Raw genomic sequence first — 24,435 nt, 5'->3', positions numbered from 1 at the left:
ATTAAATGGGAGGTGAGTATGTACAAGGCATCATTGTGAGACACACCCTGTACATTCATTGACCTGTACAAAACCAAGCAAATCCATATACAGTAATCCAACATTGGCTAGACCCTTTCTGAAATGCAAGGATACCCGACAAGGCCCGATAAGACTCGAACAGTCGGACTATTAGCGAGAAGAAAGTCAAAGACACATCGAAGTCAGTCATTTTATTAAATGGTTTCAGCATCTTTTAAGTGAGAAAACTCCAAAGACAAACATTTCTTAGCGGATCAAAAATAAACTAAGGATAATGGGTCCTCTGAGTGCCAAACTCTTGCAACAAATAAAATGTACATCAATAAATCAAAAGGCTCTGTCAAAAAAGAGACAATTATGATTGCAAATATGTTCACACATTATGTACAGTACACAGAAAGTGAATTACTGTATTGCCTATACTATATAATAAATATGATAAATAACACACATCTGGCCTTCATAGTCAAATCCAAACATTGTACATGCCTTTCAGAAGTTACTTGCTCTAAAAAAAAAAATCAGGGGAAAATGGCATATAATGATAGAAACATAAATAAAAAACGGAATATTCAAAAACATAAAATGAAAACATTTGTTTTCAAGGAGACCATGGTGGCTACTTGTCATTTTTGCCACTAATCTGAATATTGCCTTTGCAGTATTTCCAAAATGGTTAATTTGATATTTGCATGGACAAAAAAAAAGGAGAATGGGTGGGGATGTTTTGGGTTTTGTATGCAGTCAGTAGGCAGATAGGTGGTGAGCGGTTGGTTGGTTGTTGGTGCTGTGTGGAATGACACCAACTCTGTAGCTCAAGTACACATAAAAAGACCAGTGGGTACCTTTTGGAACTAGTTAATATGAAGCTATTTCAGACTATTTTACACAAGCAAGGTTAGCTGACCACCTCCTTGCTCCTGCTTTGTGAAATGCCAATGCAAAAGAGTGCTCAATATTAGCTGCCAATCTAGGGGTGTTGATGGGTTATCATTGGTGGAATGGATGGTATGGCTTATAGTGGTGAAGAAGACCTATAGTTCTGACATACAGGTGGTAAGTCAAGACCTATAAACAAATGTGTTATTACAGTGTCATTATACAACGTCCATTCATCTCATGGTATTTGATGTATGACAAACCTGCACCAAACTGCTCCTTGGTGAGTTGATGCCGTTGATGTTCATTTTGATTTTGTCCTTTAATGAAAGTAAATTGGGAAGGTTTGGTTCAGTCTCATGCCAAGACAATCAGCCTCATCTCCCTTCCAAGTCACTTGACATTAGAGGTTGGCAGTCCTCAATCTTTGTTTTCTCTTCCTCTGTAGAAATGTTATTTCTCCTCCTGAACAATTACAAGGGGCTCTGTTCCTAGAGAGTCAATTGTGTGACTTTCAAAACTATTGTTTCAAGGAACAAAATTACTGTTGGTAGATTTAGGTTTTTAGAGTGTCATTTCATCAGAAATAAAGAATCTTAGCAGAAGTTGTGAGTATCCACAACCGTAATTCCAGGGGTCTTAAGCTACATTTTCCATAATACACCCCTGCCATCGCCTTACTTCTGTTCACAGGTCTTCTCTCACTCCGCTGACAACAGGAACGTGCGAGGATTCTCTCTTCAAGTACTTGATAAAGTCCTTCACTTCATGGGCTCCCTGGAATTTGAGGAAAACATTTTAAGCTCCCTTTGTAACCAAACATAAAATCTTTCATACATCAATACATGCAGTTTCCCCTAGGATTTTTTTCAGCAGTGGTGGCAAAGGTAGCAGTAGAAGTAGTTTCGCAAGCCATTGCTTCTAGTCATTGCGCTAACACTAGTTAGCAACTTCCTTCAAACTGCACGCAGACATAAAAATTATACCCATGAGTTAATTTGCCTCTGGGTAAGTAGAAAACATCAATCTGACACTATCCCTTTATAAGCACATCTTGGCAGAAATATATACACTACATGACCAAAAGTATGTGGACCCCTGCTTGTTGAACATCTCATTCCAAAATCATCAGCATTAATACGGAATTGGTCCCCCTTTGTTGCTATAACAGCCTCCACTATTATTGGAAGTCTTTCCACTAGATGTTGGAACATTGCTGCGGGGACTTGCTTCTATTCAGCTACAAGAGCATTCGCGAGGTCGGGCACTAATGTTCAGCAATTAGGCCTGGCTCACAGTCGGTGTTCCAATTCATCCCAAAGGTGTTAGATGGGGTAGTGTGTGCTGAAACCAAGGACAGATGTTTTTTATACACTATGCGCTTCGGCTGTCCCGTTCTGTGAGCTTGTGTGGCCTACCACTTTGCGGCTGAGCTGTTGTTGCTCCTAGACGTTTCCACTTCACAACAAAATCACTTACAGTTGATCGGGGCAGGTCTAGCAGGGCAGAAATTTAACAAACTGACTTGTTGGAAAGGTGGCATCATATGACGGTGCGCGTTGAAAATCACTGAGTAAGGCCATTCTACTGCCAATGTTTGTCTATGGAGATTGCATGTCTGTGGCTGAAATAGCCGAATTCACTCATTTGAAGGGTTGTCCACATACTTTTGTATATAATCTCTATATATGATTTTTTTGGAGTGGCAGGTTGCTGCTAACTGAATATAGAGGAAACACTGGTATATGACTAGTTTGTGTCTGCTTGTGTAAAATGGTATTAACAGTGTAAGGACACTTCACCTCATATCGCTTGGGCTGGTCCTTCTTGCCTGCCTGAGCAAAGTAGATGGTGGGAAACCTACAGAACAATAAAAGCGAGAGAGAGAAACACAATGAATGACCAGAAACATGGGAAAAATAAATAGAAAGATAAGTGAGTCCTGATAGACGGGAAAGGACAACCAGGGGATGAAATGTGACGTCTCTCACCCTTGCACATCAAAGCCTTGTGGAACATCATTGGCTGTGGCGTCCATCTTGGCAATTACAATATTAGGGTCAGAGTAGAGCTGAGAAGAAAACAGGAGAATCAACCAATGACTAGGGTTGCATGCACACAATAATGTGGCTAGTCCGACTAATATAATAGTTTGATTGAAACCTTTATATGCTCCACAAGAAGAACGATTTCCCTAATAATCCTTTTTACATGGACACATCTGAACTCAGGCCCCCTGATCGGATTTTGATAAACGCACAAAATCTGCAATCAAATTAAACGTTCTACCGCAGTGTTATTTTTGGGAAGTATATTTGATTCGGAGTTCGGATATATAAAGTTTGCATGTGAAAACTTTTTCTAAGACACAGAAATGTGGTTGTTCCAAACTCACTTCTTTCACGCTAAAGAGGGAGGCTTGCGCCACCGGTGCAGATTAAATACACCGCTGGAATGCCGATTAAGGTGTTTACATGTTCTAATAATTAGAAAGATTGCTCAGAAAACCAGGTGTTTTAATCGGCGTATGCTTACTTCGATTTTGACCTGACGCCAATGAAGATAAGCAGAGTAAGGTGTTTACATGACTTTTGCATGATCTGCCTACTGCCAGAATCAGTTTAATATTGAATTATTACTGTGCATATAAACGTACTCAGTGAGAACAAAGGGCTTAACTTGGCTTTAGCTCTTTCCTTAATTTGACATATTACAATTTTCAATGGCCCACAAATGTTCTGAGGAAAGCCATAATCGTGAACGGGGCAGTAAATAAATAAAATTTTAAAAAATCCAGAATTTAACCGTTTTAAATCATTTAAATGTGGCATTGGTGAGTCTGTATGAGTGCGTGTGTAGTCTTGCTCACCTGTTCTGCCAACTCCTTGTACTTGGGCTCCAGGCTCTTACAGTGACCACACCAGGGGGCATAGAACTCAATCAGCACGTCCTTCTCCGGGTCATTCACAATCTCCTCAAATGACTCCGCTACCACTACCTGCGAGAGGGCGCACACACAAACCCAGAGAAAATAATTAAAATCAAACTATTTGTCACATGCGCCAAATACAACAGGTGTCGACCGTTTCCGTGAAATGCTTACTTACAGTTGATGTCAGAAGTTTACATACACTTAGGTTGGAGTAATTAAAACTCGTTTTTCAACCACAAATTTCTGGTTAACAAACTATCTACTTTGTGCATGACACAAAGTAGATAGTTGTGCATGACAAGTCATTTTTCCAACAATTGTTTACAGACAGATTATTTCACTTATCATTCACTGTATCACAATTCTAGTGGGTCAGAAGTTTACATACACTAAGTTGACTGTGCCTTTAAACAGCTTGGAAAATTCCAGAAAATGATGGCATGGCTTTAGAAGCTATAGGCTAACTGATGTCATTTAAGTCAATTGGAGGTGTACCTGTGGATGTGTATTTCAAGGCCTACCTTCAAACTCAGTGCCTCTTTACTTGACATCATGGGAAAATCAAAGGAAATCAGCCAAGACCTCAGAAAAAAAGATCTCCACAAGTCTGGTTCATCCTTGGGAGCAATTTCCAAACGCCTGAAGGTACCACGTTCATCTGTATAAACAATAGTATGAAAGTATAAACCCCCATGGGACCACTCAGGAAGGAGATGTGTTCTGTCTCCTAGAGATGAACGTACTGTGGTGCAAAAAGTGCAAATCAATTATAGAACAACAGCAAAGGACCTTGTGAAGATGCTGGAGGAAACAGGTACAAATGTATCTATATCCACAGTAAAACAGGTCCTATATCGACATAAAAATGAAAGGCCGCTCAGCAAGGAAAAAGCCACTGCTCCAAAACCGGCAGACTAAGGTTTGCAATTGCACATGGGGACAAAGATCATACTTTTTGGAGAAATGTCCTCTGGTCTGATGAAACAAAAATAGAACTGTTTGGCCATCATGGCCATCCTTATGTTTGGAGGAAAAAGGGGGAGGCTTGCTGAAAAACACCTTCCCAACCGTGAAGCACGGGAGTGGCAGCATCATGTTGTGGGGGTGCTTTGCTGCAGGAGGGACTGGTGCACTTCACAAAATAGATGGCATCATGAGGATGGAAAATTATGTGGATATATTGAAGCAACATCTAAAAGACATCAATCAGGAAGTTAAAGTTTGGTCGCAAATGGGTCTTCCAAATGGACAATGACCCCAAGCATACTTCCAAAGTTGTGGCAAAATGGCTTAAGGACAACAAAGTCAAGGTATTGCAGTGGCCATCACAAAGCCCTGACCTCAATCCCATAGAAAATGTGTGGGCAGAACTGAAAAAGCGTGTGCGAGCAAGGAGGCCTACAGACCTGACTCAGTTACACCAGCTCTGTCAGGAAAAATGGGCTAAAATTCACCCAATTTATTGTGGAAAGCTTGTGGAAGGCTACCCGAAATGTTTGACCCAAGTAAAACAATTTAAAGGCAATGCTACCAAATACTAATTGAGTGTATGTAAACTTCTGACCCACTGGGAATGTGATGAAAGAAATAAAAGCTGAAATAAATCACTCTACTATTATTCTGACATTTCACATTCTTAAAATAAAGTGGTGATCCTAACTGACCTAAGACAGGGAATTTTTACTAGGATTAAATGTCAGGAATTGTGAAAAACTGAGTTTAAATGTATTTGACTAAGAGGCATGTAAACTTGCGACTTCAGCCGTACATGTGTGAATTGGCATGAGAATTAACAAAATCAGAAACACAAATGTACTGTGATTGAGTATTGAATAATAACAATAATAACATAGAAATGCACAGACACACACAGACACAGACACACACACACCTTGACGGGGCCTTTGTTTTTCTCAGGGATGGGCTCCGACTTGATGTAACGTTTTAGTCGTCCAGCAAAGTAATCCTCCAGGAATCTTTCCAGGGACTTCCCATCTCGCCTGTTAAATAGAATAATTATTTATTGTTGAACCTATGGCATTATCCAACCCACATCGCCGTCTTTGATAAGGGTTATTAATGTTAGATGATGGTTCGAGTTTGGGTAAGGATGAGAGATTGTCTGTGGATAGGGGTCTGATATTTCTGTAACTCACAACCATGTTCTCATGGTTAAAATTAGGGTAGTAGGGTTATATGTGGTAGAGCTCAGAAGTTAGGACTTAGTTGAGGTTCTATGCCTGTAACTCACGTGAACTCCTCCCTCATGGTGTACTTGAATCCCTGTTGTGTTCTGATGGTTACGAAGGGTAGATCTCCTCCGTCCGACGACCCCAGACCAAACTCCTCCTCCAGTTCATCCACAAAGTCCCTGCGATTGGCCACGGCAAAACTCAGGCCCTGGGACGCAAACTGAGAACCCACCTTCATCACCCTGAGGAGAGAGAATGAAAGACATTAAACAATAATAATGGCAAGTGACTTAATATACCATACAATATTTGGGGCTCAGATATTACATGTATTGTTTGAAGGATAATATCTAAATCAAAATAAATAATCTAAGTGAATATACATACATAATGTTAAGTTCATGTTTTAAGTATCCCTATATTTCTATTATTTATACACCTGCGCAGGAGTCTCACTGGAGATGGACCTGGCCTGAGTGTGATGGCAACTATGTACTGTGGTAATACGGTGAAGTAAACGTTGTTCAACTGGAACCTAGTCACTGTGTCATTTTGAGTTAACACATAAGAGATACAGTACCAGTCAAAAGTTTGGACACACCTACTCATTCAAGAGTTTTTCTTTATTTGCAAAAACCATCAAGCGCTATGATGAAAATTGCTCTCGTGAGGACCACCACAGGAAATAATACAGTGCCTTCGGAAAGTATTCAGACCCCTTCACTTTTTCCACATTTTGTTACGTTGCAGCCGTATTCAAAAAATGCTTCTTTAAAAAAAAATCCTCATCAATCTACACACAACACCCCATAATGACAAAGTGAAAACAGGTTGGTAGAAATGTTTTCAAATGTATTAAAAATGTTAAAAAACAGAAATACCTTATTTACATAAGTATTCAGACCCTTTGCTATGAGACACAAAATTGAGAGCAGGTGTATCCTGTTTCCATTGATCATCCTTGAGATGTTTCTACAACTTGATTGGAGTCCACCTGTGGTAAATTCAATTGATTGGACATGATTAGGAAAGGCACACACCTGTCTATATAAGGTCCCACAGTTGACAGAGCAAAAACCAAGGAATGAGGTTGAAGGAATTGTCCGTAGAGCTCCGAGACAGGATTGTGTCGAGGCACAGATCTGGGGAAGGGTACCAAAACATTTCTGCAACATTTAAGGTCCCCAAGAACACAGTGGCCTCCATCATTCTTAAATGGAAGAAGTTTGGAACCACAAAGACTCTTCCTAGAACTGGCTGCCCAGCCAAACTGAGCAAATGGGGGAGAATGGCCTTGGTCAGGGAGGTGACTAAGAACCCAATGGTCACTGACAGAGCTCCAGAGTTCTTCTGTGGAGATGGGAGAATCTTCCAGAAGGACAAATATCTCTGCAGCACTCCACCAATCAGGCCTTTATGGTAGAGTGGCCAGACGGAAGCCACTCCTCAGTAAAAGGCACATGACAGCCCGCTTGGTCTTTGCCAAAAGGCAAACGAGACTCTCTGGTCTGATTGCCAAGCGTCATGTCTGGAGGAAACCAGGCACCATCCCTACGGTGAAGCATGGGGAGCGGCATCATGCTGTGGGGATGTTTTTCAGTGGCAGGGACTGGGAGACTAGTCAGGATCGAAGCAAAGATGAACGGAGCAACATACAGAGAGATCTGCTCCAGAGCACTCAAGACCTCAGACTGGGGCGAAGGTTCACCTTCCAACAGGACAACGATCCTAAGCATACAGCCAAGACAACGCAGGAGTGGCATCAGGACAAGTCCTTGATTTGCCCAGCCAGAGCCCGGACTTGAATCCGATCGGACATCTCTGGTGAGACCTGAAAATAGCTGTGCAGAAACACTCCCCATCCAACCTGAGCTTGAGAGGATCTAGAGAAGAATGGGAGAAACTCCCCAAATACAGGTGTGCCAAGTTTGTAGCGTCATACCCAAGAAGACTCAAGGCTGTAATCACTGCCAAAGGTGCTTCAACAAAGTACTGAGTAAAGGGTCTGAATACTTATGTAAATGGTATATTGCGTTTTTTAAATAAATTAGCAAAAATGTACCAAATAGGATTTCAGTAACAAATGAAAAACAGAACTGAAATAAAAGACAATGTTTAGTTTAATTGTGGGTTATCTAATTTGAGTGTTTTAAAGCAGTGGTTCAACAGGTTTTGCCTCAAAAACCAAAATTGAACCAGGTTGTCGGGACCCAATATTCACATTGCAATTTTTTTAAACGGAAATGCAACCTGTAAAACTTTTTTTTGGTAGCTATATTGACAATAAATGTAGTAATTATATGACAATAGTCCCACCCTTTCATTGTAAATAATTCCATTAAACATATTCTTGATGATAAACTCACTGGTTTGAGCCCGACTGCAAAATCAACCAAATCGGCTAAAAAAGCACTGCTAGTAGCTCTATATATATATAAAAAAACGTAGATTTTTTTGGGGGGGGTGATACTTTATTTTTTTTTACTTCGACACCCGTGACCCATCAATTGAGAATCACTGGTTTAAAGTGTTATGGTACCAACCTGTTCCTCCAATAGTTGGTGCCTTTGGGGTTCTGCAGGTAGTCCAAATCATAGTACGCAGTCAACAAGTCCTGCCCCTTCAGCTTATCTCTGTTCTCATTGGTCAGATGGGGGCACATTCCAAAACTGACCAAAAACAGTAAAAAGGGAGACCAACAATGTTAGACAGTCAAGTAGAGGTAGAGGTTAAGAGCATTCGGCCAGTAACCGAAAGGTCGCTGGTTCGAATCCTCAAGCCGACTTGGTGAAACATTTCTCAATGTGCCCTTGAGCAAGGCAATTAACCCTAATTGCTCCTGTAAGTCGCTCTGGAGAAAAGCGTCAGCTAAATGACTAACCTGTAAAAAAAAATGTAAATGAAAAGACGAATAGGGATATGATAGGGAGAAAGTGTTAGAAAGAGATGCAGAAAAAAAGAGACATTAAAGTAACACAGACATTGGAGTAGTAGTCTTACATGTTGTCTCTGATGAAGCGCCGCAGTGTGTGGGTGGTGATCGTCTCAGTGAAGCGCAGCACGCTCTCCTCAAACTTACTACTCAGTCTTGGGGGTCTGAACAGCAGAACACGCCTGGAGAGACACGGAGAAAATAATGTAGTCGTTTGGTCACACCATAGCAGTGTTTCTCAATCCATTCCTGGATGTACACAATTTTGCTCTAGCCCCGCACTAAGAAACCTGATTGAACTCTACAGGGTTATCTTGATCACGCTCACTTCTTCCCATTCTCTCCCTATCCCTCCCTCCCTCTACCCCTACCCTATCCTCCCTCTCCCTTGCTCTCACTCAGTGTCCACCCCGTGTTTGAGGCCCAGGGTCATGTCGATGGTGTGGGCGAAGCGGAAGTGCTCCCTCATGACGCTGGCCGCCTTCAGAAACTCTGCCAGCTGACCACTGTCAGGCCCAGAAAAAAATCCTGAGGGAAGAGAGAAGTATGGAGAGAAAGTACATTAGCCCTCTCCAACACATCGAGTGTGTTGGCTTCCATCATGTTGTATTCACCTCTCACAAGCTTTTCAGAGCAGTGGACATGAAATCATTTATAACCAATGTGAAATGTACAGACTCAGGGAGCCAGTTAAAGGGGCAGCGCAGGGGGCTCCTGAGTGGCGCAGCGGTCTAAGGCACTGCATCGCAGTGCTAGATGCGTCACTACAGACCCTGGTTCGATCCAGGGCTGTATCACAACCCTGGAGTCCCATAGCGCGGCGCACAATTGGCCCAGCTTCGTTCGGGTTAGGGAAGGGTTTGGCCATGATGGGTTTTACTTGGCTCATTGCGCTCTAGCGACTACTTGTGGCAGGCAGTGGACATGACTCGACCTTCGCCTCCCGAGCCCATTGGGGAGTTGCAGCCAATGGAGAAAAAGGTGCAGTAAAACAGGTGATTTTCCTTTGTTTTATAAACACATTTCCACACTATGAGGTAGATTATTATCCACACTATTATATACATGGCGAGAAACAGCCCTATTCACCTGCTATTTGTTCGGGGTGGAGATCTAAGTAATGAAGGTGTGGCGGAGGAGTGTACAGATACACCGTATTCTGACCTGGACTTTATTCCCTCATAATTCCACCACCGTTACACGCGAGGAAATTATGAATAAGGTTGAGCGAATTTACCGGTTCTACTTTAATTTTCCCCCGATAGAAATAACAGCATTCTCCATGCACTGTAATTTCTAAATGGATAAGAGCTACAGATAAGAGCTAGGTAAATGAGTAATCCATTTGGAGAAGATTGTAAATACACGTTTTAGATCATTTTTCCTTATGATCCCTAGAGACGAATATGAAACCAGTCATATGGAAGCATATGTGACAATTTGTATCATGTTTAATATTAGCCACTGTCGGCAGCCACCATCAGTATTAAACACATACATTTAGAACTGCCACTTGTTTTCTTCAATTTGTAGCTGACATTTTGCATCATCTCATTCCGTTTCTCTTTCTTACCGTTTACCTTTCTTTCACGCCTGTGTAGTTGTTCCCGAGGGTCGCTAGCATTAGGGGATCATATTAGGCGAATGTTGAGCAATAATTTGGGACATGTAGCATATTTAAATCATTATGGAACTCTGACCACACACAGCAGGTTAAACCTGGAGCACGGTTCACGACGAACTAGACCGTTGTCATACAATTCCATTAGTAAGGGTAGATTTATAGGACTATTGTTCTATAAATAATTTTTTAAAATACATTCTAAATGACAATTATTCAAATCTAAAAGATCAAATTCAACGTGAGCACCCGTAGATCATTGGAACAGGTTGAACTTGAAATCATTCTCACAATAAATGGCTACGCTATGAAACCACACACTTGCAGAGACTTTGATATTACTGGCAGCAATTGATATGGTGTAAACAATGTGCTCTCCAAACGGCCGTTAACTGTGAGGGCCAAGATGCCCATTCATGGACATTGGTTCGCTATACAAGTCGGGGGATGCTATGCGCGAGGATATATTGTTGTCTCACGATTCCCGAGCATAAAACAACATAGGCGATGTTCAGTGTGCTGCCTGGCTATATTGACAAAAAAAACTGATTCCATTTGGGATTCAAATGGTGGGCTTTTGCAGAGATGGGGCTCCATCTATCACAGGATGGCAGGCAGGCCTCTGCCCTCTAGTTATGAATGTGTCTGTCATATGGAGGCATTTTATGATACACTGAAAGCAACTGGTGGCAAAAGAGCTTAGCACAGAACTCGATACGGTATACCGCAGCAGGTAACTTCAAATGTAAACTACATCAAAACACATCCACTGTGCGCACGCACGCCTGTTTGCAAAACTATGTGGAGATATGGGATCAGAGCATGACAATGTTCGATCACACACCGAGGCTTGGTGGTTATCGAGGGGGGAGTGTTGGAAAGACTTTTCACATTGAGAGAGGAACTGTTGTCATTCAGAATGAACTTGGTTGACTTTCTGAAGAAAATAACAGGACAGCATCAGTAAGTGTCCCACACAATCCGTTTGACTGTGATTCTGGTTCAGTTGACATGCCAGTAAATGAAATCGAACAGCTGATCAAGCTTTTCATGTGACCAAATGGATTCACGGGTCACTACAGAGGAGTTTTGGTTCCTGATTCAAAGGGAATACCCTGTCGTCTCCCTCTGAGCATTAATGCCGCGTTAAAATCAACTGGGAACTTGGAACTCTGAAATCAATGTCTTCTGACTTCAGTGCGTTCAAGACAAAAGGGAACTCCGGAAAGAAACAAGCTCCGACTGGGAAAAGTAGTTTTGAACGGTCATCCAACTCGGGAACTCAGGCCTCTTTCTAGAGCTCCAATTTCCAACCCAAAGTGGACCTCATATTTTTCAGAGTTCCCAGTTGTCTTGCAAGCACCATAAAACTCATTGTAGGCTACCCTTTGCCAGCTCATATCTGTGTGATGCTGGATTCTGTGTTCTCGTCTGCATTTAAAACCAAATATTGATCCAGGTTGGATGTGACAGCAGAGATGAGGTGCGCACTGTCGACCATGAACCCTGACTTTGAGAAGCTCCGACGCGACATGCATCAAGTACACCCATCTCATTAGTGGTGTTGAGATAAGAGACATTATGTCAGACTAATTTGCAATTGACTGCCATCGCCCCAAATAAAGTAAAAATCTGTTAATTACATCATTTCACACATTTGGGTAGAGAGAATTTTCAAAATGGGGTTGTGGGCCAACATTTTTTGTAAAGCCCTAATCCAGGCTGTATCGCACCCGGGCGTGATTGGGACACCCATCATTGGCCCAGCATCATCCAGGTTTGGCCGGAGTAGGCCATCATTGTAAATAAGAGTTTGTTCTTATCTGACTTGCCTTGTTAAATCATTTTTATTTTTTTACCTACAAGATCAGAGTATTTTTAAATCTACCAGTTGGTGCTGAAATGGAGATGAATATGCATATTAGGTCTGGGCTATATATTGAATGAATTCGATTAATTTGAATTGATGTTTTGTGCAATATTCCAAATGCCTCTATCGCGATAATCTTTTTTGTATTTATATGAGTTTATGTCCGCTTGTTCTCATGTCTTTTTGGTCTCGTCTCCTTCACTCCTTCTGTGCACCTTCCCATTTACACCAGAGCTCTGAATATAATGACGAGATGCTCACGTCTCTTCCCTAACAACGGGAGTCGTTGTTCCAAAGGCGGGAAGGCAGGAGACAAGCTTAGGGACAAAAAAACCCAGAGAAATGCTTTGGGCTTATTTTGGACAGATTTTAGCGAGATGTTCTCGCTACATCTCTTCCTCTCTGTTTACACACACACACACACACACACACACACAGTTGAGAGATCACTTCTTCCTTTCTGAAAAGCGGTTTCAACTCGATATTTGCATTTGAGGTTTGGTCCAACAGAATGGGTCATATGGAGAAACACATTTGAGACATAATTTTATTGTAATAGAGAAGTTAACCTGTCGAACGATACCCTTTTTAATGTCTCAACTACTCAAATTGCACACAAAGCAGACATTACTAAAAACAGGCGTAACAGGAAACACTGATTCTGGAAAATGAATGCTCAAATATTGCGGCAGCATTTTTGCCAAAGATTGTTATACTAGCTGTCTAGTCTGTGTTTTATAAATGTGCAATAAGCATAAAACACAATGACATAAGGAATTGGCAACTTGTTCTCATACTGAGAAATAAGGTAGGCCACTTGATTTCAACATCAACAAAAAAGTGGACAAGCTAGCATACTGTTCAAACAATTGGAGAAAGGTGTGTTTAGAACAATTCAACTGTTCTGCCTTGTTAGCAAGCAAATAGATCCAAGTTGGCTAAATTTGAAATAAAGATTAGCTGGCTACTCACCAGCATGTGGGCTTGTGCTTGACAGATTGTTTATAATGCCTGCTACAAGAAGTTAGTCACTATTAGTGAATGTGAATTATGCATGGTTTTAGTTAAATTTGTAACAAAAAGGGCATTTTCATAGACAGACTTGAAAGCAGATCAGTGATTATTGCTAAAAAGCAGGTTAAACTATTTTGATAAAATAATCAAATTATTGTGGCATATATTTAGACTAATTTCATGCGCCCTGAATTCATTACATTATTGCAGAGTGTTTGAAATGAAGTGTATTTGATCTTTAAAAAAGTGTACAACAAAGCTTATTGCATTGTTGGTTAAGGGCTTGTATGTAAGCATTTCACTGTAAGGTCTACTACATCTGTTGTATTCGGCGCATGTGACAAATAACACTTGATCAGATTTATTTTGAGATTTTTTTTTAATGGAGATTTATATCGTGACATGCTCATAAGTTTGGGGAAAGAAAATCGAGATATGATTTAAGCCATATTGCCCAGCTCTAATGCATATACACCGAGTATACAAAACATTAAGAACACCCGCTCTTAACATGAAAAACTAACCAGTTAAATCCAGGTAACTATCCTCTTCTAGAGGACGACTTACCCACTACACTGGCGTCAAAGTGGTTGACAAAGGCCTCGAGATCTGCTTCCCTACGCAGGGTAACAGAGTTGGGTCCAGCCTGCTTCTTCATGAAGTGGACAATGCCATCTGTGTGTATGCAGACAAATTCATTAGTAGGCCTAACATGATTAGTGTACTGTAACAACATTCAAACCACACACCTGCGGAGCGTGGCCCGTCATAGGACGAGGCATCTTCTCCGTTTCTGAAGATCTTGAGCGTGGGGTACCCTGTGACCCCAAAACGCCCACATGTGTCTGGGCTCGCTGTGCAGTCCACCTGAGGGGTGAGAGATTGAGATGATAGGGAAGGAGGGAGGAAGAGAGAGAAAGAGGGAATGCAAGAGGAGAGAGAAAGGGATAGAAACATATGATAGAAAGCTACATTTGTGAGAAAAGTAGGGAGAAAGATAATGAAATGGAGATGATAGAGGCAATATAGGGCTGAGCAATATATCGATTAATTCTAATTTATGTTTTTGCACGATATTCCAAATGCCTGTATTTTGTAAAATATTTTTATGTCTGCTTGTTCTCATGTTGTATTTTTGGTCTCGTCTCCTTCGCCCCTCTGTACTGTGTGAACCTTCCCATTTACACCAGAGATCAGTATATAATGACAAGATGCATGTCTCCGCCCTTACAATGGGAGTAGTTGTCCCAAAGGCGGGAAGGCAGGCGACAAGCTTAGGTCCAAAATAAGCCCATGGAAACGCATTGGCCTTATTTTGGACAGATTTTATCAAGAGTGAAACCTATCGCTTCGTCTCTTCCTCTACGGTTTACACACACACACACACACCAAGCCCATCCCCCTGCCTCTCACGACAACCCAGATGAGATCACATCTTCCTCTATGTCAAGCGGTTTCAACTCGCTATTTGCATTTGAGTTTTGGTCCAACAGAATGGGTCATATGGACACTAAAACACATTGAGACATTACTGTAATAGAGGAGAAGTCAACTTCTCTAACGATACCCTTTTTATGTCTCAAATACTCAAATTGCACACAGAACAGACATTACTAAAACGAGAGTATCAATGAACATTGATTCTGGAACATGAATGCTCAGTTTGTTGTGCGTGACAATGGGGGTACCCACGTACCTCTAGCAGCATTTTTGCCAAAGACTGTTATACTAGCTGTCTCGTTTTTGTTTTATACATGTTTCATAGCATAAAACACAATTATATAAGGAATTGACACCTCGTTCTCAATCTGAGAAATAAGGTAGGCTACTTGATCAACATCTGAACAAAGTGGACAGGCTAACATGCTGTTCAAACAGTTGGAGATGGACAGAAGGGTGTTCAACCTTGTTAGCTAGCAAAAAGATCCAAGTTGGCTAAACTTGAAATATAAAGATTAGCTGGCTAATCACTAGCACATGGGCTTGAGAGATTGTTGATGAGACCTGTGTGAATTTTCTAAAGCCTAATGCCTGCTACAAGAAGTTTGTCATTAAAAGTGTTAGGTTCTAAATAAAGAGTAAAACACTCACGGAGGCTTAGAAATCTTAAACCAAGTGTTTTCACCCACTGGGTCATACAGCTGCATAAGACAAATAACATATTCACACAAGCACAGGTATTGAACCCTTTCTCCTATGCTGAGCCCCTCCCCACACATCTGAACAGCCAATTGTTCTGTTGCTATCTGTTGCTATCCAGAACATTAGTGATATATGTTCTTCCTCACTTCATCTAACCTGAACTCTGCCCAAATTCCTCACTCCTCCCCCAACTCACGGCTGTCATGTTGACCTGTACCAGACTCTCTCTTCTCCTCTCATAGGATCCCTTATGGCTAACAATAACATATCCTGACAGAATGTAAACGTTATACATTCCCCTCTCTCCCTCAGTGACATGAATAAGTCAGAAGGCAGAACCCACAAGTCAGAACCCATCAGTAGTGAATGTGCATTATGCATGGTTCTAGTTAAACTTGTAACAAAAAAAGGGCATTTTTCATACAGACTTGAAAGCCAGATCAGTGATAAGAAAAAAAAAACAGGTTAAACTATTTTGACAGACTAATTAAAAGATTAGTGGGTATTATGGTTGTGTAAGGCTTATATTTAGCCTAGGTATAACTTCACAATTCATTTAATTATTTTGGAGAGAGTGAATTCAGAAAGTATTCAGACCCCTTGACTTTTTCCGCATGTTGTTATGTTACAGCCTTATTCTAAGCAGATTTTTTTTTAAAACTCAATCTACACACAATACCCCATAATGACAAAGAAAAAACAGGTTGGTAGAAACACCTAATTTACATAAGTATTCAGACCCTTTGCTATGAGACATGAAATTGAGTGCATCCCGTTTCCATTGATCATCCATGACATATGTCTCCAACTTGGAGTCCACCTGTGGTAAATTCAACTGATTGGACATGATTTGGAAAGGCACACACCTGTCTATATGAGGTCCCACAGCTGACAGTGCATCTCAGAGCAAAAAACAAGCCACGAGGTCGAAGGAATTGTCCTCAGAGCTCCGAGACAGGATTGTGTCGAGGCACAGATCTGGGGAAGGGTACCAAAACATTTGCAGCATTGAAGGTCCCCAAGAACACAGTGGCCTCCATCATTCTTAAATGGAAGAAGTTTGGAACCACCAAGACTCCTCCTAGAGCTGGCCGCCGGCCAAACTGTACAATCAGGGGAGAAGGGCCTAGGTCAGGGAGGTGACCAATAACCTGATGGTCACTTTGAAAGTACTCTAGAGTTCCTCAGTGGAGATGGGAGAAACTTCCAGTAGGACAACCATCTCTGCAGCAATCCACCAATTAGGCCTTTATGGTAGAGTGGCCAGATGGAAGCCACTCCTCAGTAAAATACACATGACAGCCTGCTTGGAATTTGCCAAAAGACCCATAAACTCTCAGACCATAAGAAACAAGATTCTCTGGTCTGATGAAACCAAAACGGAACTCTTTGGCCTGAATGCCAAGCGTCACGCCTAGAGGAAACCTGGCACCATCCCTACGGTGAAGAATGGTGGTGGCAGCATCATGCTGTAGGGATGTTTTTCAGCAGTAGGGACTGGGGAACTAGTCAGGATCAAGGAAAAGATTAACAGAGCAAAGTACAGAGAGATCCTTGATGAAAACCTGCTCCAGAGCACTCAGGACCTCAGACTGGGGCAAAGGTTCACCTTCCAACAGGACAATGACCCTAAGCACACAGCCAAGACAATGCAGGAGTGGCTTCGGGACAAGTCTTTGAATGTCTTTGAGTGGCCCAACCAGAGCCCAGACTTGAACCCGATCGGACATCTCTGGAGAGACCTGAAAATAGCTGTGCAGCAATGCTTCCCATCCAACCTGACAGAGCTTGAGAGGATCTGCAGAGAAGAATGGGAGAAACTCCCCAAATACAGGTGTGCCAAGTTTGTAGCGTCATACCAAAGATGACTTAATGCTGTAATCGTTGCCAAAAGTGCTTCAACAAAGTACAGAGTAAAGGATCTGAATACTTATATAAATGGTATATTTCCAGTTGACATTTTTTTAAACAAATTAGCTAACATTTCTAAAAAATTGTTTTTGCTTTGTCATTATGCGGTATTGTGTGTGGATTGATGAGGGGGGAAAAAACACTAGAATTTTAGAATAAGGCTGTAATGGAACAAAGATGTGGAGAAACAAAATCAAGGTCTGAATACTTTTCGAATGCACTGTATATCATGTATAAGTTTGAAAGAAAAGCGTTGTGATTTTCAGGCCATATCGCCCAACCCTAACAAAGTACATTAGCCGTTTCACCTCAAATTGTCACGGATCCCCCCCGTACCGTTGCTGATTCCATGCACCGGTTACGGAGGTCTACTGTACGTTACCGGCCTAGAGGCGTCACTGAACTGTCTCATTACGCACACCTGGCTCCATTTCCCCTGATTAGTAATTGTATAAATTGTGCCCGTTGTTCACCATTGTCTTGGTCAGTTATTATTCCCATGTCCGTTGGTCTTGTGAGTACAATTACACATTTTCCAGTACATATGTGCCCATTACACATTTCGTAGTAGTCAGCAGGATAAGTCTACTCTAAATGTGTGTCTAGGTCATTAGGCACCATTAGACATGCACCTGTCTGGGGAGTGGGCATGTCTGTTTATTTTTGTACCATTGCTATGGCTCTGTTTCTATGCCCTAATATGAAACCAAACTCAAATTAGTGCAAGGCAAAAAGACAATGGTGGATGAAACATTAACATAAAGAGGAGTTACGATGTGTGTGGCGTAAGGATGAACCCTGTATAAAAAAAAGTGTGTGCCAAGGCTGGAAAGGGAGTTCCTTCACGAACAAGCTCGACTTACATTACTTTGTAATAAAGTCTTATTGAACTCACAGGCTCCGCTATTCCGTGTATGGTCATTACGGGTCTCGTCCCGTGTATTTATTAGAGGTTTAACCTCGCTTTTTTTTTGGGTTACATCCCTGTGTTTTGTATACGTGTTTGTTTTGGGCTTTGTCCCCGTGCCTGGCATGTTGTATTGTTGGGTAGTGTATTAAAACTAGAGGTCGACCGATTAATCGAAATGGCCGATTAATTAGGGCCGATTTCAAGTTTTCATAACAATCGGAAGTCTGTATTTTTGGGCGACGATTTTTTTATTTATACCTTTATTTAACTAGGCAATTCAGTTAAGAACACATTCTTATTTTCAATGACGGCCTAGGAACGGTGGGTTAACTGCCTTGTTCAGGAGCAGAACGACAGATTTTCACCTTGTCAGCTCGGGGGACCCAATCTTGCAACATTGCAGTTAACGAGTCCAACACAATAACGACCTGCCTCTCTCTCGTTGCACTCCACAAGGAGACTGCCTGTTACGCAGTAAGCCAAGGTGCAGTAAGCAGTAAGCCAAGGTAAGTTGCTAGCTAGCATTAAACTTATCTTATAAAAAACAATCAATCATAACCACTAGTTAACTACACATGGTTGATGATATTACTAGATATTATCTAGCGTGTCCTGCGTTGCATATAATCTGACTGAGCATACTGTACTGCAGCGCCAGCTGTGCCATCAGAGTCCCTGGGTTCGCGCCCAGGCTCTGTCGTAACCGGCCGCGACCGGGAGGTCCGTGGGGCGACGCAGATTTTTTACTTTAAAATGTATGCCAAAAAAAAAACAATTATTTGCGAAGTTAAATAAACCATACCGCACTGCTTCTGTGCACAAGGTACACTTAACTTCCACAGAGAATTTTACAAAAACACTTTTTTGTGTGGTATTTTTCACCCCTTTTATCTCCCCAATTTCGTGGTATCCAATTGGTAGTAGTTACAGTCTTGCCTCATCTACAGACTCAGGAGAGGCGAAGGTTGAGAGCCATGCGTCCTCCGAAACACAACCCAACCAAGCCGCACTGCTTCTTGACACCGTACACCTGGCGACCGTTTCAGAGCGTACTGCATCCGGCCCGCCACAGGAGTCGCTAGTGCGTGATGACCCTCCCTAACCCGGACGACGCTGGGCCAATTGAGCGCCGCCCCATGGGCCTCTCGGTTGCGGCCGGCTGCGACAGAGCCTGGGCTCGAACCCAGAATCTCCAGTGGCACAGCTAGCACTACGATGCAGTGCCTTAGACTACTGCGCCACTCGGGAGGCACTACAAAAACACTTGACGAACAGGTCAGATGCAAATTTGGTAACAGAATGATGGTTTGTGCTGTCATTCTGTAAACAAAGTTTACACTATGCCGGTGCAGTGAGAGTGGGCCATGCAGGGCATGCAACTACCAATTAACATTGTGTAACCCTGGATGACGACAAGAGTTCAAACACCTGGTCATTTTGTTATGCATTATTATGCATTCATAAGTACCTTAGCAAGTGGAACTGTCCCCTTCAGTCGAGTGGCTGCGGTCTCAAAATCTGGGGCTAGTTTCTTACAATGTCCACACCTGAAGAGCAAATAAACATACAGCAGATTAAGGTAGATATAACACAAGGAACAGAATCAGAATCAAGAAACAGGCAATGCAATTGATAACATAGTTATGTGTGGGTAGAAATGTGTTATACCTGTAAAAGGCATAAGCAAATTGGGGTTTAAAAGAAATCTTCCTCACCAAGGTAAGCCAATTTTGAAGAATAATATCAATAGCTCAGCCTCAAATACAGTGACGTGTATTCATGGATGCCAAGGGAAGCCAGGCTTCCCCCAAAAAAAGTACAAAGAAAAATGTTTAAAAACGTAAAATCATTTATCTATCGTCTGTCTGTGTTTCATAATTTTCCTTAAATTTGCAAGAGGCTGAATGTATCGAAAGCATCCGAGCGATTGAAACAGCACCACTCTGTCTCTCTATGTGTAGGCCATCTGATTATGTCTGGTTCAAACAAGTATGACATTGTTGCCGCCTGTAGCATTAAAGGCAAGGGAAGTGTTAGAGGTTCACCTAGGGGTCATGATAGGGGCTGTACCAAATGTTCGATGTATTATAATAATTGATTATGCTTATGTTGTATTAATAGAAGGGGAGGGGTTATAAGACCCCGCCCTCCTTACATTTATAGGGTCATAGACTACAGATTAACAATATATTCATTATAGAGGTTTAGTATTGTTCCATAGTTGTTTTCTGGTCTTTGCCTTTTATAAAAGAGACCCCTCTGAGAAATGTGTGACTGTGAAGACAGAACTCTGCAGGGGAGTGTAAGAGATAAGAGATTAGTCAGACATTCCACTATAAATCAACTTGAACATTTACTGCTCAGCTTTTACATAGTTACATAAATAAGAGTTTTAGTGTTGAGTAGGCATGGTTTTGGTCTCATGAGTGAGTAAAAGATAATAACGTAGGCAGTGACATCACTAGGGCTGGACTTCGGGTTTAATAAAATAACATGGGACCTTTTCTTTGATGCAGAACTTACTTGGAAACATGCGTTATGTTCCTGTTGTCAACTTCTGGTCTGCAATTGCATTAATAAAGGTTTTGAATGATTTAATTAAAGATATTGTCATAATGCTAATTTCACCAATGAGCCAATGATTGACAAGGAACAAGGAAACGAACCCCAACAGAAGCCATCAAGCATCTGGCCTCCCCTTGACAAAAAAGAGGAAAAATTTGCCAATCAGCATTGAGCTAAACTGAGCGAGCTCAACTTAACATTGGCAATTTTTCTAAATTAGCCATGGATGGAGATAGGGATTTGGACTTGTGGTTTTACTTAATTCTGTACTGGCCAATGCTTATAAATGGTGATTCTGATCCAACCAAAAGTCAAACATTGTTGTTCCCCTGGCCTGAGAGGATGAAAGTTCAATATAGCTAAATGTAGAAGGTTAATGTTAACTAGGCTAGCTAACGTTGCCCATGAATGGAAGTTAGGCTAGCGAGCAAGCATTTTAGACAGGTAGCCTAGTAGGAAAACAAAATAAATAAGTGTGTACTGTATGAGAAAGTGATCGCGTTTAGCCAACATGAAAAAGGAGGATGGCATTAGCAGATATCTACAAATCGAACGCACACTTAAATCAGAACCATAGACAGCCACATCATATTTAGCTAATGTTGAATATAGACTAAATCGTTTTTGGTATCTTTTAGATGTCACTGTATTAGACTAAGCAGAGATGATATGTTGAAGTTGAAACCGCGCTCTAATTGTGGGTGCAGCTCCTGTTTTCTTTGCGACTTGCGGTAACTCTGTGTGGTTCTAAATCAATAACGTTAGTTGTTTGGTTGTCAGAAAATGTCGGAAACATTAACTTGCTTGGCCATGCTGTAGGTTATATAACTGTATGATACTCTACATGCAATACGCTTTGTAGACTTCACTAACCAGGTTTATGGAGCAAACAAACGCAATTGTCCCAACAGGTTGTCATTTTTTTTTTGGGGGGGGGGGGGGGGGGGGGGGGGGCTCGACTTCCCAGTGATTTTACCCACGGCCACTGCTCAAATACTGTTTGCAAATATGGCCAACTGCAAGCTAGTTGCCAACAGTTTGGCAGATGATGGCCGATACTGAGAATATAACTACTGTAGCTAGCTAACATTAGCTGATGGATGACTAACAGTTGCCTAGCCGATAAGTCACTATCATTACATGTGTAGAAATTACAATGGATTGACATCAAATAATGTTTCATTTGTATTTTCTCTCACCATGGAGCGTAGAATTTCACTAGCATGGTCTCGTGCTCCGCTGCCAGGTAATCGAAATCTGCGTCCCCTAACTCGAGCACATCACCCCGTGCGACTACCGCTCCAGAAAATATGAGAACCGATAACAAGAAAGGAGGGATGACCGACAAAAAGGAAGCCATATTTCTAAATAATTCAGGTGAACAAAATCTTCAAATTAAATACAGAAACATAAATTGGCACCTATGCTGTAAAGAAGACCCTCACTGTCACCTGCCGGCTCCTCTCCGGAAAAACGCGACAGAGTAGACAATTGAGAGGTGGGATATAAACAGAATATGCCGGAAAATGACCTTGTCATTGGTCGAGGAGGACATACATTGATGCCATGTAAGTAGTACATTGGTTCACTTCGACGTCAATCATAGTACATCCCTAGCCTACCATACAGGACAGTAGCTAATCATCAAGGCGTTTGCTTTCTTCAGAGAGGTGTCCGGGGTATAATCCCAGATCAATGCTACAATGCTACACTTGTGACTTTTGAGGAGGGATACCGATCTCAAAACAGATGGTATATGACATGGCCATGGAAATATCACGTTCAAATATCAAACAAATAATTATTTCACTATAAATTATAGAAAAAAACATGTGAAGTGCACATCACACCCATTGTTTTGATTACAGGATCGTGGATGTGAGGAGGGGTCCTAATTTCTGTGTGCAGACATGTTGTGAAAGGTTTTGGTGGGGTGATCAAGGGGTTATTGTATTGGGGCCTATGGTGACATGGTGGGGGTTTATGTGATTGGTTAGTATTTTCTGAAGTATCTGTTCTATATCTGAGAGATACAGTAAGAAAGATCAGGAAATTGTATTTAGTTTTTTTTAATCGCTTTGGTACTATTTTCACAAGTATGTGGTAAAATTAAAAAACGTTAAGCACATTTTCAATTGACTAATTACACACAAAATCAGTTACTTTTTCACCAAACCTAAGTGTTTCATCTAGAAATACCTTTCATATAAAGTAATTGCCTTTCACAATGCAATGCTCACAATATGTATTCATATGATTATCTTCTCATTTGACCATCACTTAATCCAACTGCTTTTAATGGTTAATTACTTAACCGTTTGGTAAACCTATAGATTTTAAACTAGTTTGTTTACTATATGGATAGAGAACTACATAAATAAAATGTGTTTGTAAAGTATAAACATCTAAGTTATAGATATGATACATGATCACAGTTATTGCTAATTGATTTCACATCGTGGTCATCACAATTGGTCACCATATAAAAAGTGTGTGTGTGAACACTTGCAATTTCTTTCAACATGGAGCAGGATAGACAGCAAGGGAGAGGAAGACATTAAAGAGCTCGTGGACAAGGGACCGTCAGAGAGGTGGGCATGGGCCCCATCAAAGAGGTCAAAGAGATGGGCATAGGCCGCGTCAAAGAGGTAGGCATTGGCCCAGTCAAAGGGGTGGGCATCAGAGAAAGGGAGGCAGACGGCAGGGAACTGTTGTGTCTAATGAAGCCTAATGAAGTCCGCACCATCATTGTTGACCATGTGCCGAGTGCTGTAACGTGTAAAAAAACGTCCGTCCTTGGTTGCAACACTCACTACTGAGTTCCAAACTGCCTCTGGAAGCAACATCAGCACAATAACTTTCGTCGGGAGCTTCATGAAATGGGTTTCCATAGCCGAGCAGCCGCACACAAGGCTAAGATCACCATGCGCAATGCTGAAGTGGCGTAAAGCTCGCCGCCATTGTACTCTGGAGCAGTGGAAACGCGTTCTCTGGGTGATGAATCATGCTTCAACTTCTGGCAGTCCGACTGACGAATCTGAGTTTGGCGGATGCCAGGAGAACACTACCTGCCAAATACAGTGGCAACTTTAGAGTTTGATGGAGGAGAAGTAATGGCCTGGGGCTGTTTTTCATGGTTCTAGCTAGACCCCTTAGTTCCAGTGAAGGGAAATCTTAACGCTACAGCATACAGTTTGAGTAAGGCTCTTCCCTATTTCAGCATGACATTGGGCCATGCACAAAGCGAGGTGCAAACATAAATGGTTTGTTGAGGTCTGTGTTGAAGAACTTGATGGTCCTGCACAGAGCCCTGACCTCAACCCGATCAAACACCTTTGGGATGAATTGGATCGCCTACTGCGAGCCAGGCCTAATCGCCCAACATAAGTGCCCGACTTCACTGATGCTGTTGTGGCTAAATGGAAGCAAATCCCAGCACAAATGTT

The 24,435-nt window shown here is 41.7% G+C and overlaps 1 protein-coding gene across 2 annotated transcripts; it reads right to left on the bottom strand.

Moving 5' to 3' along the window:
- Nucleotides 1–197: 197 nt before the first annotated feature.
- On the bottom strand, nucleotides 198–22,480 carry LOC110488283 (protein disulfide-isomerase A3). 2 transcript variants are annotated; one of them, XM_021560448.2, is made up of 14 exons: nucleotides 22,189–22,480; nucleotides 19,893–19,971; nucleotides 14,211–14,328; nucleotides 14,029–14,136; nucleotides 9,355–9,484; nucleotides 9,025–9,138; nucleotides 8,568–8,693; nucleotides 6,084–6,266; nucleotides 5,724–5,832; nucleotides 3,770–3,898; nucleotides 2,892–2,971; nucleotides 2,703–2,760; nucleotides 1,582–1,677; nucleotides 198–1,220 (listed from the first exon to the last, which is right to left on the bottom strand). In XM_021560448.2, the coding sequence occupies exons 1-13, from the start codon at nucleotides 22,347–22,349 to the stop codon at nucleotides 1,588–1,590; spliced, it is 1,485 nt and encodes a 494-aa protein (XP_021416123.1). In that variant the 5' UTR covers nucleotides 22,350–22,480; the 3' UTR covers nucleotides 198–1,220; nucleotides 1,582–1,587. The 2 variants fall into 2 exon arrangements, with proteins under 2 accessions (XP_021416123.1, XP_036827358.1); XM_036971463.1 differs by having other exon boundaries at nucleotides 198–1,677; nucleotides 22,189–22,479.
- Between the last annotated feature and the right edge of the window lie 1,955 nt (nucleotides 22,481–24,435).

The sequence above is a fragment of the Oncorhynchus mykiss genome, chromosome 32 (assembly GCF_013265735.2).
Source record: "Oncorhynchus mykiss isolate Arlee chromosome 32, USDA_OmykA_1.1, whole genome shotgun sequence".
NCBI classification, from domain to species: domain Eukaryota; kingdom Metazoa; phylum Chordata; class Actinopteri; order Salmoniformes; family Salmonidae; genus Oncorhynchus; species Oncorhynchus mykiss.
The sequence above is the reverse complement of the archived record's forward strand: the minus strand, read 5'-3'. Positions and strand labels throughout refer to the sequence as shown.